The following is a 12,330-nucleotide window of genomic DNA, read 5'->3' as shown; positions in this document are numbered from 1 at the left end:
ACGGCGCATAAATGTTCCCAGAGTTCCACTATTTATATGGAAATGTATGCAGATGAGCTGACAGCAAAGGCTGAGAGGTGGGGCTGAAGGAGGTGCCTTACCTGGGGGAGGGCGGAGTTGAGGTGGCGCTGGAGCTGGTCCCGCTCATGCAGGGCATCCTGAAGCCGGCTCTGCGTTGCTGCCAAGGTTTCCTGACTCTCCCGAAGGGACTCCAGCAACTTCTCCCGCTCATCCAGCATGTTCACCATCAACTGCTCGAAGTTGGCGTCAGCATCTGCGCCATGCGGGGGCCCCAGGGGGTCCCCCTCATTTATTGTGGGCATCACTTCACACATGGTGGGGGTGGACAGGGCCTTCTCAGTGTCAGGGGACAGGGAAGGGCTCACAGGGTTGGCACCTGCAGGAGGACCTTGTGCATGGGTCTCAGAGTGGGCGGGCGGGCAGGGGCTTCTCCCATGCCATCAGTTGCACTTGCTCTGAAAGGAGCCTGGGGCCTGCAGTTCCCCAATGGAATGGAGCCAGAAAGCCTGGCTTAACCTCTCAGGGCTGGGACTGGGTGCCCTGTGTGCCCAGACCGGCGGGCAGCATCGCAGTGTGGCCATGACAGGCGAGGAGAGCAGGGTGAGGAGAAGGTCCTTATCCTAGACTGAGCACAGGAGCCTGGCAGAGTCCCAGCTGGGCCTAGCGACACCCATCGTTTCCGGAAGGCAGTGCAGTCTGGGGAAGAAGATAGCGCCTTTGAGGACCGCCTTTGAGGACCACAGAGAGAAAGAAGGGCAGGAGGTGGGGTGGGGCTGAACAGGCCGACTCTGGGCCAGAACGGGGAGGGGGGGGGCGGAGGGCAGTGGCGCGGGACCCTTCTCTGGCTCACCCACTCCGACCGCGCCTCCTTAGTGCCCCCAAGGAATGCACATGCCCGCTGCCCAGCACCTGCCCCCACCCCCGCAGCTGTCAGAAGTGCAGCCGCAGTGGTTCCCCCACCCACGTGGCTCGCTGGCCAAATATAGAAATGATTCAGTCAGCGGTAGGGGAGCAGCCGCTGGCTGCCCAGAGTCCTGCTGAGACCTGAGGGTGGGAGGGGAGGAAACAGGGTCTCCGCCAGCTGCCTACACCCTTCACCTGCACACTCAAGCCAAGGCAAGTCCCCAGGGCATCAAAGGGCTTAGTGGGTGGAAAAAGGGCCACAGCAGCTCCTGCCCTGACCACCAGCACAAGGTTAAGGCCCTGGAGAGGCATAGGCTGGGCATTGGGGCAGGTGGAGATGTCTGACCTGCTACACTGCCCATAATTCAGGGAGGAGGCACTGGCTGATGTCATTCCCCACTTCGGAAGCCTGTCAAGGGGGACAGACACCAGCCTGGAGAACAGCAGCCTTTGGTTCTGGCTTCGTAACTACTCTGCACTGGAATGATGGGGAAGCACTCAAGGTCCAAAGGCCAACGGGGGAGTCCCCTGGGGGACTTGGTGGGAGCCACCTGCTGGGAGTCGGCTCTCTCCACATAATCATCCATCACTAGCCCTGCCAGAAGTCACCAGCTATCATGGCCAACTTGGGCATAGCCTGACTCTATTGATGCCTGGAGCCTGGCACAGGGAAGCCCAGTGATCAGAGCGAGGCAGGCAAGAGGAGACAAGCAGCAGGCAGCTGGGGATTTCTCTGCCCACATCGGCTTCTAATTCAGGACCCAGTGCAAGATAAGAAGCAGGACAGTGGCTGGCTTGAGTCCAGCAGGGGGAGCAAAGGAGACCCCACATCTTGCTTCTCAGCCTCTCCCCCAGAGTCCTGAGGATCTAGGCACAACAGGGGGTAGTAAGAGAGAGGCAGGGAGGAATGCGGGGCCTGAATCAGATACCAGCTGTACACTCCAGGGCTCACACCCACAGCCACTTGCAGAGCGACCTGCGGCTCCAGCCGGCATATGTGCACATGGTGCACACACATGGATGCAGACATAGGGACATAGGAGACCTAGCACACAAACACACATGGCCACATGCATGTCCCTGGACTCCAGCTCTGATCATGAAGATCTCTTGGTCAAGTTAGTGACCCAGCATGGAGGGCAGGGCCCTGAGAAGTTACCAGGTTGAAAGGCAGAGCACTGGTCTGCACCCTACCTTTCTCACTGCTGCTGCTGCCAGGGCAGCCTACACTCTCCTCCCCACTCCACGGAGCAGCTGGGAGGAGCGGAAAGGGCCTGCCACCCCCGCCTGGCTGGAGCTGCTACCTCACTGATGCTGCTAAGATGCTTCCTCCACTGTGCCCACCGCTGTTGCCCAGGCTCTTTTGCCCTGGATGCTCCAACCACATCAAGAGCTAGGCCTCGGGGCTGGGGAGATGGCTCAGTGGAATAAGCATTTCCCTGGCAAGCACAAGGGCCTGAGTTCAATCCCTGGTTCCGAAAAAAAAAAAAAAAAAGAGCTAGGCCTCCATTCTCTCTATTCCTCCACTCACTTATCAAAAAGAAATGAAAGACCAGAAGAGGAGACCAGAGTAGGAAGGTCCCCTTGTGGTGGAGGTGGCCCCTTCTAGATCTTGCAGTGTGCTCAGAAGCTCTGGAACTGGAGGATGGCCTCAGCCCAGCAGATTCCCAGGCAGCCTGTGGTGCTCCCAAAAGAAATCCCACAACTGGGCCTTAGGAGGCCTGAACTGCAGGTCTGCCACAGACCAGCCAGACAACCTTGGACTAATCACCTCTAATAAGGCCTCCACTGTAAAATGGAGCCCACAACCCTTGCCTTGCCTGCCTTTGAGGAATGAGATCCTGGATGAGCAGATCCCAGAAAAGCAGACTACACAGGGGGAGGCTTTCTGTGAGACAAAGGTAGGTTTGTGGGCACAGTTCTTAGAGCTCCCAATAGGAAAGGGGCTGGGAAAGTGCTCAGGAGGGGAGCACAGGCTGCCTCTGTGAGGTGCTGGCCATGTGATCCAACCTGGCCTCCTCAAATCCTCCCAGTCATTTGGCAACAGAGATGCTGCCTTTGGGGCCACCAGGCCTTTCCCAGCCTGCCTCCAAACCTGATGCCAGGTAACAAGTGCATGCCTGGCCAAATGGCATGGAAAACTGGTTGAAGACACGCCAAGACAGGGATGCTAGACAGATACCCCTGAGATGACTGCCTGGGGCCTCCTACTCTGCCCCTGCCTACTACACAAGCCAGCAAACAGTCAGGGAGCCCAAGAACAGCCACAGGGGGACACCTGGCTTCTTCTGGCTCCCAGGCAGTCTTTAAATAGCACAATTACCATCTCAGCCTGCCGAAGCTGCCTCAACTCCCTGCACAATTCTAAGTAACACTCCCAGGTCCTGACTCAGAGGTGAAAGCTGTGAGCCCCACCCCCATCTCCGCAAGCATTTGCAAGGGGCTTTGCCCTGAGGACTGTGAAACGGCAGAAGAGGCTCAAGAATGAGTGGGCGAGTGGAGGGGGAGAGTGAGAGAGAAAGGAGGGGTCAGAGGCAAAGTAGGCCTCCGGCCTGTGAAACACCAAAAGGAGAGCTCAGAGGCCTTCAAAGACACCCCCATGTCCTCCTAACAAACAGGAAGGAGGGGTACTTGGGTCTGATGCTCCAGCTGGTTACAGGCCTGGCTCCCCACTGCCGTACCAGATGGCAGCCCCACCACCATGAGCCAGCTCAGCAAGGCCCAGGCTGCCGGCCCCTGTGGAGGCTGCAGGGCCAGGCCAAAGCGCCCGGAACTGCACTCAGGTCTGAGTGGCTGTAAGCTGGGCAGAGAGAGCCTGAGATGGGAACCCTTCAATGCTGAGGGGAAGAAGGGACGGTCACATACCTTCAACTTCAGGGAAGCTGAGGCCTGAAGAAACGAGAAGGAGGTGGTCGGCCAGGAAAATAAGAATGGGTTCTGGTGGCGGCGATCATTTACCAATATTTGCCACATGCTCAGGACTACATGGTCAGCTGAAATGTGGTTTTAATCCTCAAGATTCCTTAGGAGGATGGTGTAAGCTTTCCCATTTCAGAGACATGAGAACTGAGATTGCAAGACATATCCGCAAGTCTCCACAGCTAGTAAAAGCAAGAAGTTGGGTTTGCCTCTTCTGTCTGACTCCAAAGTGAGGTGGGGGGAAGCGGAAGAGGCAATGTGAAGACGGTATCCTGTCTCCTCCAAGGAGCTGAAGCTTTGGGCCACGGCCCTTCCCACTCTCGGCAGGGTGATGGCAGTCTGAGGACAGGTGGTCTTGGCCCTCTCTCTGCCCCTCCTCTTCAAGCCTGGGATCCTTTCTGCTGGGAACCATCATGGTCACAGCCTGGGCACTTTGCCTCCCAGGTCCCATCTGGCACTCACTGCATCTCCCTCAGCCCCTGGATCCCCCACACCCACCCCACATTCCCACAGGCACTACAGAGACAGAGACAGACGAGACATCCTTCCAGGCCACTGCTCAGGCTTTCACACACTACCCAGGGCCCACAGAACCCCCTCCTGTGCCCTGAGCCTGCCCACCTTTCCTCTCTCCCTGAAGCTGTTTCATTTCTCCCCTGCCCAGCTCAGCAGCCTAAGAACCCCAGCCCCGTCTCCAAGTCTTCTCCAAAAGCCCCACCCAGTCCCCTCCCCACTCACTCACTCCTGCTCACAGCTGGCTGCTCCCACCTGCCTGACCTTGCTTTCTCTCCTCTCTAGGGAACCTGGACCGCGGGTCTCAGCTCTTGTCGAGCACCACCTCCACCCCGGGCCTCTTCTGATTCCCTCCGATAGGTAAGATTTGCCCTTCCCTGGCTCAGTACAGCCCTTCCTTTGCACCTCTTTCTGGCACTTAGCTTACTTCACATCACCTCATCTGCAGTAAGAACCACATCCGACTTGGCTGTGGATGCTCTAGCTCAAGCCCTAACCTGAATGGAACCCGAGCGCATTTGTGTGACAGCGAGAGTGACTTCTGAAACATCCATCCCTAGCTGACTTCAAAGCAGAACTTCAAAAGAGGAAAACCTGGCTCCAAGTCTGGGAATAGGGTCATTTAACTTGCCCTCTGAGAGCTACATCTTCTTCTTGGAAGTAAGCAGGAGGCCACTCCTGTCTTGAAAGGCACATTCCAGCACAGGTGCATGAGTGTCCATAGAGGCTCCTCCCTGGTGAGACACTTAACTGTCTCTCTGTGAAATAGGGGTGATTTACGGACCCCACCTCAATCTGGCTGGCAGGAGGATAACCAGAATTACCATCCATAAGCACTGGGAATGGTGCCCAGCAGACAGACAGCATGCTCTCTGCTAACTGATAGCAGCTCAGTGCTAAGCACACTCCAAAGCGCTCAAGGCTGGGCCCACTCTAAATGCAATAAGGGGGAAAAAAAATCCATCTAGCCACAGGAATCCACTCTCAGAGAATCAAATCTCAGACAAGCTCTATTTCTCCCAGCTAGCTACAAAGGCAGCCAGTCCTCTGGACCTCCTACAAGACTAGCAGCAGGACTCAGCCTCTCTGGCTGAGGTCTATGGAGGTGGCAAATGAAGGCTGCAGCACCTAACACACTCCAGCAAACTCACAGGTTGTCATGAGGCTCAAAGGAAAGAAAAGGCAAGAAATAGTTTTGAGAAGGAGCACAGGCAGGCCAGGCACAGGTTGACACCAGCTGCTGGCTGTGGCCCTCAGTTCCCCCAATGCCATGTACTTTCTCAGAGGACACAAAAGGAGGAGCATCAGCTTACCCAGGCTCCTGGGGGCCTGAGTCTGTGCAGCTCAACTCTCTAGCTGCCCTGGAGTATGGGCCCCCTTTGCTCAAGATTCAACCTTGCACTTAGGTGAGTGTACAATCAATCAAACCTGGTCCATCTGAGACCCAAAGAAAGCACTGCTGACAATCATATGAACACACATGGCAGAATGGTCACCCTAACTACCTCCACCCCACATAGACTAATGTCATATAGTAGTGGGAAAGGGAGGGTTATAAGCACATCCAAAATAGTTCCTCTTCAGTCACACCTAAATCATGGCCATCACAGCTCTCTCTAAACTTCAGACACAGACTACAAAGTTAGCTTTATGACAGAGTTCCTTTCAGGGCTCACAGGGTAGGGAGAAGAGGGGAGTGGTGTGGTAAGCCCCAAGGACTCTAATTCCCTCTTCTTTCTTTAATCTCATCAACTAGATCACATAAGCTCCAAATCCGTCAGTTTTATAGGACATCTGATTAAGGCCTTATTAGTATAAAAGGATTCCCAGTCTAAAAAGAGCTTAGAAAAACCTCAACATCCTGGGAAGATGAGGCAGGAAGATTCCAAGTTTGAGACCATCCTGGGCTAATAGTGAGACCCTTAAAAAAAAAAAAAAAAAAGGTGGCATGCTGGAGATGGTTGATGGGGTATGGATGCAGCTCAGTGAGAAAGCCCTGGGTTCTAGGTTCAATCCCCAGTGCTGGCAGAAAAAGGCAGACAGACAGACAGACAGAGACAGAGACAGAGAGACAGAGGGACACATTCAGGCCCCACCACTCATTTTCCACAATCCAGCTGTCTTGTAGAGATCATATACTTAGCCAAGCTGTAAGCTAAGGCTGTACCACTGAACACAACAAGCATCGTTTATTAAACTTACTAAGGCAGCATCCCAAGATATCTTCCACTAATTAGTTAATGAACTAACATACATGTCCTTAAACAATATTTGCCTAAGGAGAAAAGTAGTCACTTTGGTATGCTTGAAGAATAAAAATTTTTCAAAACCAGGAGTCTGTGTAACACAAGAATTAAACAGGGTCCTCCAGTGGCTAAAAAGTAAACTTGGAAGTCACTGTGTTAGTGTATCTGTCACAATACTAGAAAGCTATCATGTAGGAGAAAATGGCACTGCTCTGAGAAAGGCAGGCATCACCAACAATGCACATGTGTGTGGCCACAAGAGTGTGTGCTTGTGAAAATGAGAACGTAGGGTGGTCACCTAAGTGTGTGGTCATGAGAATCCACAGTACTCGGTGTGGTCATGGAAGGACAGGAAATGTGTGTAAGAGTGTGGTGGTGAAAAGAGTCCTACATGTGTGTGTGAAAGTGAGTAGGTGTGCACAGATGTGGAAAGTGTGAGGATGTGTGTGTTGGTAATTCTGCATCAGGGCTCATAACTGCATACGACTGTGGTCATTCCAGATGCATGTGTGAGTGTGCATAGTTTTGAGAGTGAGTGCATGTGCACACTTCTGGGGGTCATGAAATCGCATGTGTTCCAGAGCACAGGAGGTCCATGAGAGCTTTGTACACACGTGTGGTGACCGCGCAAGTATACCAATGGTCTCAAGCCTGTGTGGGAATTCATGAGGCAGCAGGAGGGGGATGGGGATGGAAGGGGATGGAGTACTCTACCCCAGATGGGGCTAAAATTTCCAAGCACTCCACAGCTCACCAGGTGTGAGCAGAGAGCAGGAACTGAGCCAAGCATGCACACACACACACACACACACACACACACTCACACACACACTCACACACACACACACACACACACAATCAGGGATACACTACAGGATCTCCCAAGCCCAGGGAGCAATAGCTGGAGTCACCCCTGTACCTCCCAGAATTCCTATTCTCATGGAATTGCACAGGCCTCTATTCTCAGCAGAGCTCCTGTTAGCCAAAGGACAGCTTTCTTCCAAAGCAGCTGCCAAGGACCTCTTCATCCAGCCACCAACCCCAGCCAACCCCCAACTGGGGCTACAGAGTTCACCACCCACCTGCCTGCCACCTGCCCAGTGTAGGAGGTCCCCTCACAACATCCCTACCAGCTTAACCTTTACTCTGTTAGCCCTCAGGAACAAAGAACTCACTACTAAGTGAGGAAAGTTTGATCATTCTAAGATAGTTTTTCAGCTATGTATTTAATTTACAAGAATTCAACTCTTCTGGCTGAGCAAAAGAAGCAACAAAAGCTAGTGGTTTCATCTGACATTTAACTACAAGATGACGGTGGACATACTATTTGTAATCACCATACAATGATGATATATGCATTACATATTTGTATATTTTTACAAAGAATGTATATAATCTATACATGCATAGCATTATTTGAGGTTATAAACCTAAACCCACAGACCATGTTTTGTGAGGGATTAAGGAGTTTTCACTTTATCTACTACTGACAGAATCCGATTCCCCCATGAGGTATACTGGATCTACAGAGGCTTCTATAATCCAGGTGAAATAGTTCTAGTTGCAAGAAGGCTCTGCTTCAAGGAACCCAGGCGACCAGAACCTCTTCAGTTTAATCTAATACTTACTAAGTGATTTCCACCAATCCAGTACTGTTACAAATACACAAGACACACGAGAGATACATTTCAACATGTAGTTGTCCAAAAGCAATACAGAACAGCGCGTGACCAAATCCTGAGTCTCTGCCTTGCCCGCGGGTCAGTACCAAGCATCAGTTGGAGTAAGCCCAAATGAATTAACTGGTAGCAGTTTCTCCTGCAGCTCCTGCAGAATGAAGATGCTCCAGCCAAGGCCCCTCGGCCTACGAGGGAAAGGCAGAGCTGTGCTGGGGCTGACTTCTAGGGGGACAGAAGACAACTGCAGGAGGTCTCAGGTCTGCAGCACTCGGGCTCTCTAGGTAGCAGTGTGCACAGCTAGCAGAAGCCAGGTGAGGACAACAAAGGAGTCCCAGGGTCTGACTGCTCCTGAGTTTCATACCAGCCTTACTTGGAGCTCCTTGTCCTGTTGCTATTTCTCCCACCAGCCTAACCCCCAGTGACATTCTCAGTTGCCCCCCAGCCCCTTCCAAGACAGACATGCTGAGAATCACCCAGAAGCAGCCTCTCCTGGAGTACTATACTCACAGTGGCCGTGATCATGGGCATGTGCTCCTCAGCATAGCACCATGGCCTGTCTGAGTCCTGTTTATCCCGCTGGCCACCCGAAGTGTCATGCTCCTGTGAGCCAGCACAGTATGCCCTCCGGAGCTAATTATAGGCCCGTGAGCTAGCAGGCCAAAGGGGGACAGATGGTGACTTCATGTGGCTGCAGTACACACTTGGTCCTCCCTCTGACCCTACTCCTTCCCCTCCGTTTCTCTTAATTCCCTACCTGGGTCCCAGCCTCTGTGGCAGCTTTCACAACTTTAAGCCTGCTTGCCTCTCAGTAACTCCTCCCCTTGGCACACACCCCCCCACACACACACTCTCGCACCCACCCGTGCAAGTGCTCTCACGCAACTCTACACCCCTTGGCCACCCACCTTGTGCTCAACACAATAGAGTCTAATGCCCCAGGGACAGCATTCCTGACATAAGAAGGCCACTGCTAGTTGCTCACATCTTGTTTCAAGATTTTGTGCAGCTGCATTTGGGGTCTATTTATTTACTATGGTTTTGTGTTCTATGTTCCAGCACTGAGGAGCATAGGAGACAGGCTAAACAAGGTCTCTATCACTGAGCTACGCCCCCAGACCTCCCCTGCATCTTTACGCCCCCTTTGTATCCACTCCCAGACCCTTCCAAGTCTTCACCCCTGACTCATTGCCACCAGAGCTCCACTCACTATTCATCATGTCCCCAGCTCCAGCCCTACTGTTTCCAACTGATTGCAAAGGATGCACAGCAATCCCCAGTAACTCTTCCTAATTCTAAGGTTACAACAGTCAGCTCAGAGAAGAGACCGAGAAGCTGGACTGTCTGCCCTGCCTGCCCTATCCCTTCAATCCATCCCTCACAACCCAGCAGCCAGGCCTCCTACTCTCTGCCATCATGCCAGGCTCAGCAGCACACCCTCAAAGCCCACAGGATGAGGTTTCCCCCAAGCCCTGCCCTCACACTCCTCCATCTTCCAGAGATGGTGTCTCCCTCTGTGTCTAGTACATTCTTGAGCCACCGTGCCATCCATCCCCTCGTTAGCCCAAGCTACCTCTTATCCTAGGAAACATCAGAACACAAGTGGGAATCGTGAAATAACCAAAAGAGAAATCATTCAACTGTCTTTTTGCTAAGGCAGCTTCCCTGGGGCTACCTCACTAGTTAGTGGTAGGGACTTCATGGGCTAGAATCAAGTTAAAAGTCTAGCTTTTGTTAATTCAGTAGCAAAGTAACTAATTTGTGTTTAGGAGAAGATAATGTTAACAGAATGCCTTAGTGTGTGTCTTCTACGCATATCTTTCAACAGTTCCACGACCCTAAATTGCCTTCTGAGGACCAAGCATGTAGCATGGTCTTTGGCAGAGTTGGTACCCAATAAATGTTGGGTGGATGTGGAGCACAGTAGTAAGAGAAACAGTTCTAACAACTCTGGAAAGAGCTGCAGAGCCCTGGAATGAAGCTCCTAGGGGAGTCCCTTCAGCTCACACCAGGATGGGCTCTCCTTGCTACCCAGAACCTCCTCCTTAAGCACTTGTTCTCATAGCGCTGAAGGACAGCCTCAAGTCTCCTACCCCTCTAAGGAATACTACAAGCACATCTCTCTCAAAGGTGACATCAATCTAGTGCCACTTTGTCCTGGATCACTCCTTCTTCTCAGAGAAAACCACCCACACCACGTTCCAAGTCCTCCAGCCCCACTTCTCTCCCTACCCACCATCAAAACCTCAAGATCTGTACTGGAAACCATCCCTACGGCATGGCCAAGTCAGCTCCCCTTTCCCACCCTCCCAGTTCAGGAATCTCTCCATTCCAGCTGTCTTTTCCTGTTGAGCCCACTCTCATCCCCACCCCCACCAGGCCTCCGGTGGCCCCTCCTTCCACCCCACCGCCCTGGCACTGCGGAGATGGGGGACATCTCTGGCACAGACTGAAATTGGCAGTTCCAGGAATGGAGCGCTAGCGGCAGGCAGTAACAAGGGGTGCAATGAAGCAAGTGGGAAGAACTAAGACCCCCTAGGAAACACACAGACCTCAAACCCTTGGTAGCGCTTGCCCAAAGGAGTAGAGTCGGCTCTCGAGTGAGCCGAGAGGCGCTTTTTCTCTGACTCTTCTGGAGGGGAAGTGGGACGCAGTACACCCAGTTCCCACTAGGAGACCAGCCACATCACCCCCTCCTGCGAAGCCCATGAAGCTGAGAGCGAACTCCATGCCCTCCCTGCAAATCAGGTATCACCCCCATTCTCATCCCCAAGGGCACAGGGCACTGCAAAGCTGGCGAGGGGCAGGAGGCGAGCAGTATCTAAGCCTGCCAGAAACATACACAGAGTAAAATGAGGGTGTTTCCCGAAGCGCGCTAGACAGAGACCCTCCCCAAACTGCAGGGAGCTAGAGCTGGGAAAAAGAGGCATCTTTCCCCCAGGTCGGCCTCTAGGGGCTCACCTGCTTGCAGTCGCCGAAGGCCCAGCAGCAAGCAGCTCCGCTCGGAGGCAAGAGGGAATTGCCCCAGACGCAGGCAGCGACAGGTCCTAGAGAGCCCAGCGAGAGGTAGCTGAAACCTCCTCCGCCCTAGTGCCCCGCACGAGACCCCGCCCCCTTCCCCCCGCGCAGCCACCTTAGCCCCGCCTCCAAGGGCGGAGGGGGCTGGCCTCCTCTCCAGAGGCCCCACCTCCTGCCCCCGGGCACTGGCACGTGATGCGGGAGCTGCTGCTTTGATGCTGCGCGCCATCTTGGTTTGGCCTCTAGAGGTGAGTGCCAGGGCCTTGTTACCTGACAGGAGCCAGGTCCTAGTGTGGGTCAGGAGGGGAGCACACACTCTGTCCCTGGTGTAACCACCTGTTCCAGTTGGCCACCCGCTTGTCATTTTTCATCTACTCTTTCCCACCCATTTTTTTAATTTAAGAAACTTTTAAGATTGGGCTTGGTGATGCGCGCCTAAAATCCCGGCACTTAGGAGGCTAAGATAGGAGGATTGTTGTGAGTTCGAGACCAGCCTGGGCTTCCAAGTGAGCTCAAGGCCAGCCTGAACCGCATAGTGAGGCCCTGTCTGAAAGAAAAGAAACTTGAAACCAGATACATTGGGTAGTGTGTGTTTCAGTGAATTGTCATTTGCTTGCATGCATCTGACAGCTCTAAAGCTGCTACTATAAAATGCACTGTTTGTCTATTATATATAGATAGGATGAAAACAGACTCAGATACCAGAACTCCTAACAAACTATCTTAAAACCTTCCTGAAGTGCTCCCCTACCCTGTCCCCCTGTGGCTATTAATGCATCTTGCCCATCTGGTTTGCGAAGTTTCATCACAGTGCCTACTCAATCCTTTACAAATACCCAGTAAGCACTCTGGAAGTGTGAAGAATTTTTATACACAAGTAATGTTCACATATGCATGAATATGTTTATGTTCTCTACCAGCAGCAAAGGCTGTAGTTCAGATCAATGACACAGAACCACTGATTATTTTTCTCCAATATTTGGCTGGAATTCTGATTTACTTTGGGCAGAGAACTAAAGCTAAATTTGTATTAT

The 12,330-nt window shown here is 52.7% G+C and overlaps 1 protein-coding gene across 4 annotated transcripts in view; it reads right to left on the bottom strand.

Moving 5' to 3' along the window:
• Window positions 1–11,345, bottom strand: part of Ppfia4 (PTPRF interacting protein alpha 4) — a 49,266-nt gene extending 37,921 nt beyond the window's left edge. The window contains exons 1-2 of one of the 4 annotated variants that reach the window (XM_023708069.1): window positions 11,240–11,345; window positions 102–717 (exon numbers count right to left, since the gene is read on the bottom strand). In XM_023708069.1, coding sequence (XP_023563837.1) covers window positions 102–335 — 234 coding nt within the window. In that variant the 5' untranslated portion in view covers window positions 336–717; window positions 11,240–11,345. Of the gene's footprint in view, window positions 1–101; window positions 718–8,788; window positions 9,047–11,239 lie in introns of those variants that run through there. The other 3 variants (XM_023708070.1, XM_012512991.2, XM_023708072.1) reach the window with 3 other exon arrangements.
• Between the last annotated feature and the right edge of the window lie 985 nt (window positions 11,346–12,330).

This window comes from Octodon degus, unplaced genomic scaffold, assembly GCF_000260255.1.
Source record: "Octodon degus isolate 3935 unplaced genomic scaffold, OctDeg1.0 scaffold00009, whole genome shotgun sequence".
Classification (NCBI taxonomy): domain Eukaryota; kingdom Metazoa; phylum Chordata; class Mammalia; order Rodentia; family Octodontidae; genus Octodon; species Octodon degus.
The sequence above is the reverse complement of the archived record's forward strand: the minus strand, read 5'-3'. Positions and strand labels throughout refer to the sequence as shown.